The following is a 5,169-nucleotide window of genomic DNA, read 5'->3' as shown; positions in this document are numbered from 1 at the left end:
GCATATATGTGTATATATATATATAATGAAACAAGAATTTAGTAGGTGGACAGCCAAGATTAGTGCCACCAAATCAATATCTGACTTAATATATGATGAGATATGTGTAATATTGTAACTATTTTAACCTCTGTTCCTGAATTACGGCATTGAATAATGTCCAAAAATGTGTTTCCACAAAACATTATGATGTGACGGTGAATTTGACCTTTTACTTTTGGATATAAAATGTCATCACTTGATCATTTTATCCTATTAGACGTTTGTGTGAAATGTTGTCATAGTTCATGTATTATCTTTGAATGGTGAAAAGTGTCATGCTGACCTTTGACCTTTGATCAACAAATCTAATCAGTCCTCAAGTCCACACAGACGTTTGTGCCAAATCTCAATGGGTTTAAGTGATAAAGCATTCACACGAAAGGGAGGGTCAGGCAGTAACCTGAAAACATAAAGCCTCTGGTCTTAGCTGTCACCAGTGTGGACACTGCTGGTTTCATTGACTTAAAACAGCAGTTGTACATTCGATGTTAGTCTTTATTAATTGATCTGACACTAAAACGAGGCTAAACTGCACTGGAATATTTATAAAAGTTTGCTTCACTAAAGTTATCCCAGTTGAATAACATAGTTTGTAAGACTGAGCTATAATTTTTGTGCAAACATAGTAACGATGCAGCTAATGTGCACACAGTTTCAAAATGACGGATGTTTGTAAGGGGGAATCCAGCAGGGTCGTCGGGCCAAATATAGCTGTTATCAGCCACCGCAGTATGATTGTGCAGTTCACCAGAGGGAGCACTGAACGTATCATCAGCACATGGGAATAGTAACAGATGAAACCACAAAACCACCAGCTGCAAGAAGACCATTGAGAAAAGAAGTTGTTTCTCAGCACACCCACTCATCGCGTCCTCTCACTTCTGGTTATCAAACAAGCTCAGTGCCGTAATGGTCCACAAGAAGGAAGTACAAAAATGAAGAAAAAAAAAAGAACAGCGATGGGGATGAGGAGGTTGAGCGTCTGTTGAATTGAAGACAGCGGCAAGGAGACTCTCAGGGAGGATGGATGACAGAAACAGAGCGATGATTGTGTTTTTTCTGCTCTGTGTGTTTGCAGGTGAGAAGACAAGAAAAAAAAATTCCCTCAGTCATTCAGATTTGGGGATTTTTAAAATATAATTTACATTTTTAACATCTTTATACACGAGACAATTAGGGAACCGTTTAAAAGCAGACTTGTGGCTGTTCTATCCTCTCAGGTGTGCCAGCAGAGGGCCAACCTCTGCTGGATGTGTGTGCAAGCTGCCACGTTAATGCCACGTGTGACGACAAGTTAGATGGCTCGGGCAAAGTTTGTAACTGCAAGTACGGCTTTGTCGGAAATGGAAGAGCCTTCTGTCAAGGTAGGAAAAAAAAAACGTGTTTGAGTGTGTGTATTTACTTATGTAAAATTAGATGATAAACTTCTACATGTCAACCTGTAGTGCTTTTCTCCATTTTAAACCATTTACACTGAGATCCGCTGTCCAAGTTCAAATGTTAAGTTTACAGTTTAGGGGGAATTAATGCAATATAATTCCACATATCAAATATTCTCATTAAAGCTAATCAAGTTAATGTTTAGAAATGAATGATCAACAGATCAAATAAATATCCATCCATTATCTATACACCGCTTAAGCTTTTTAAAGACTTTTGGCTCATTATTTAGGTTTCACCACCTGCAGTTTTACTGTGTTGTTTCCTCTCACCATCCTCATCAGGTCATTTTCAGCAGCAGCACATACAGTTGAAACCAGAAGTTTACATATACTGTATAAAAAGAAATAAAATCTTTTTTTTCTCACTATCTGACATTAAATCAGACTAAACTTTTCCTGTTTTAGGTCAATTAGGATTACCAACATTATTTCTATTTGCTAGCTGCCAGAATAATGAGAGAGAGAAATCTTTCAAAGTTTTTTATTACTTTCTTCAAAGTCAGAAGTTTACATACACTAAGATTACTATGCCTTCAAACTATTTGGGAAAGCCCAGATGATGATGTCATGGCTTTGGAAGCTTTTGATAGGTTAATTGACAACACTTTTAAGGCACACTTCAAACACACTGCACATGGAAAATCTAAAGAAATCAGCCAAGATATCAGGAAGAGAACTGTGGACGTCCAGAAGTCTGGTTCATCCTTGGGTACAATTTCCAGATGCCTGACGGTTCCAAGTTCATCTGTTCAAACAATTATGCACAAATATAAACATCATAAACTGTCAACTTACCAGTAAACATAGTCAAACTTTTAGCAGCAAAATAAAGCTAAAAGGTCAACATTAGATTTACACTTATCAGGTGGACACAATTACAACAAACACAGCTCCAAATAAAGGATATTGTTTCCTCATGTTGGCTCAATAGGTAAAAATTTGTCATGTCAGCTGAAAAGCTAAAGTCATAATGTTAATATACTCACAATGAACATATCCTAATTTAGCATGTTAGCTCACCAATGTGTTAAGTAGCACTAAACAAAGTAAATGTGACACTGACAGAAATTCAGTGTAACATGTATCCAGTCATAAACTAAACTATTAAACCAATAGAAAGTCAGGGATCACTATTGTTGTTGGAAACCAAGAGCGTGTTAATGTTGTTAATTCATTTAACAATTGATCAGACACTACCTTAAAAAACAAAAATTTAATCCTGCAAATGATGCTAGATAAAAAAAATAAATAAACTAAAAACAATACAGAAGATCAGTAAAGTCAGCAGGAACCATCCAATGGGCAACAAGAATGTCTGCACAAAACACCATTTTAATTTTTGTGAAAGGCCTGTTTCATAGAAATAATTTTGACTTATTAAAGAAGGAAAGGAGATTAATGATTTCAACACTTTTTGTCTATGTTTTCCTTCCAGACAAAGATGAGTGTCAGATAGGAGCCAGTAAGATCTGCGGGCAGCACACCACTTGCCACAACACATTTGGCAGCTACCACTGTACCTGCTCGCCTGGCTACAGCCCCTCTAACAGCATGGACATCTTCATCCCAAACGATGGAACCCACTGCCAGGGTGAGCTTAGCATGGACCTGGGCCTTTTTAAAGTCACACATAAGATATTAACACTGTAGGCTAAAAATTGGAAGGTTTTCAACTATGTAATTCTACATTTAATGCTTCCAGTGTGTTGATGTGATGTACTGTTGTCCACTGTAAACTGTTAGATCTCAATCACAGTAAATCCGAGCAGAGTGGAAACAATTTCAGCAGGCAGAAATTACACACTGGGCCTTTGCCTGTAAAAGCTACTTTATAAAATTGTGACATTATTGTTTTTATGTGACGTGTTCCTTTACTTTTGGTGGTGTAGACATTGACGAGTGCAGGATCACAGGGCTGTGTGGAGACGGAGGTCAGTGCAGGAACCTTGAGGGCAGTTTTGACTGCAGCTGCCAGGTGGGATACAGAGTCCATGATGGAGCTGAGCCTTTTCACCCAATGAGGGACAAAGCTTCCTGCAAAGGTAAAACTGCGTCAATCGGTGTTGGATATTCCTACCAAGAACTACATATGGGTATAGAACATTATTTCACTTTTAAAGAGTAATGGATTTTCACTGTGAAAGACAAAACACTCCTATTGTGTTTGTCAGCTGTAATGCAAACCCAAAGAAGAAAGTACTTGGAGTTAATTGCAAATACGATCAAACTAAGTTCTGCTTTAATACTAATATGTGTACCCTTCAGTTTGTATGTGCCAGACTATTATCTGGTTGGTATAATTATGAAAGTCCTTCCTGAATGTGAGAATATGCAGATGGTCAGTGGGAGAAAAGCTGGATGTAAACCTGAATATTGTATTCTCCTGCCCCCCTCAGTGGTGGACTGTGGCCTGCCAGCCTCAGTGGAGGACACGGTGCTGCTGTCAGTCACAGGAACCACATACAGCAATGTGGCCATGTTTGCCTGTGATGACGGCTTTGTGTGGAGGATGGGAGACAACAGCTCTGTATGTGGAGCTGATGGACTGTGGAGAGGACCTACTATGGTCTGTGAAGGTAAGTGAGGTTTCTGCTCAGATGGTCCTAACAGTATGCTAAATGTATAAAGCTGCACTATTCTATATGTAAAGAATGAAAAAAATACTATGTGCAGTGTGAATTCCAAGAGAATTATCATCAGCATCATCATTTTACAGAACATTTTGGATGTCACTGCTCATTGCATAGGTTTCATTTCCCACAGCTTTTATATTTTGATTCTGTCTTCGTCACAATGCAGCTGTTTACAACAAAAAAGCTCTGATAAACCCATTGTGTGTCTAACCCAAAATGGCATACATAGGCGAGCAACTAACTAATGATCATAATAGGAGCATTTAGACCAAAAGCAGCTTAAAGGCGAGTGAATATTAGACTAAAATTTGTCACGTAACTAGAAATGTGTGTTTAAATTGACTCTAATGCTGCTCTGTGTCTGCTCGATGTTTAAATATGCAACTGTTTGTGGGCTTCATTGTCATAACAACTTCCTTACAGAGCAATAGGCAAGTGTTGTGCTGCACCCTAGTGACCAAAAATCAGTTGATGCAGCTTTAAAGGAGAAGGCTGCTGATTCTGTTTTTCAATGAAGTATCCTACTAATAAGCATTCTGTATAGCTTTATGCTGATACATTGTTTTTTTTCTGAGCCACAATGTTCAAGTGTTGTCAATAAACACACTGATGAGCCATGTTGCAGTGGATGAACACTGTTACTGTAGTTCATGTTCAGTGAGCCTCGCGGGTTGCATTGTCAGTAGTTAGCAGCTGATTGAAGTCTCTTTGGCAACATGCACAAAGTACTAATATCAGCTAGTGCAGTGTCTGATGTTAGAATGTGACACCATTTCATTCAATTATTGTTTATTTATATTGCGCCAATTCACAACATGTCATCTCACAGCACTTGAGTTGAAGGTAAAGTGAAGACCTTACAGATTTTAAACAGAGAAAAGAAAACCTAACAATCCAAAGTTGTCTTTGAATTCAGTATGAGCAAGCAGTTGGTGGTGCTGGGAAGGAACCAAAAATGGGGAAGGGGAAAAAACCCCTAGACAGAACCAGAGTCAGGGACGGCGATCATTTGCCTCGACCGGTTGGGGTGAGAGTAGGGATGAGAATATAGC

The 5,169-nt window shown here is 38.6% G+C and overlaps 1 protein-coding gene across 1 annotated transcript in view; it reads left to right on the top strand.

Moving 5' to 3' along the window:
• The first annotated feature begins 844 nt into the window (after nt 1-844).
• The window catches only part of susd1 (sushi domain containing 1), a 12,321-nt gene continuing 7,996 nt past the window's right edge, over nt 845-5,169 (top strand). The window contains exons 1-5 of the mRNA XM_008287053.1: nt 845-1,120; nt 1,263-1,406; nt 2,920-3,075; nt 3,374-3,526; nt 3,881-4,060. Coding sequence (XP_008285275.1) covers nt 1,066-1,120; nt 1,263-1,406; nt 2,920-3,075; nt 3,374-3,526; nt 3,881-4,060 — 688 coding nt within the window. The 5' untranslated portion in view covers nt 845-1,065. The remainder of the gene's footprint in view (nt 1,121-1,262; nt 1,407-2,919; nt 3,076-3,373; nt 3,527-3,880; nt 4,061-5,169) is intronic.

Source organism: Stegastes partitus, unplaced genomic scaffold (genome assembly GCF_000690725.1).
Source record: "Stegastes partitus isolate 25-593 unplaced genomic scaffold, Stegastes_partitus-1.0.2 Scaffold485, whole genome shotgun sequence".
In the NCBI taxonomy this organism is placed as follows: Eukaryota; Metazoa; Chordata; class Actinopteri; family Pomacentridae; genus Stegastes; species Stegastes partitus.
This window is presented reverse-complemented; position numbering and strand designations above follow the sequence as displayed.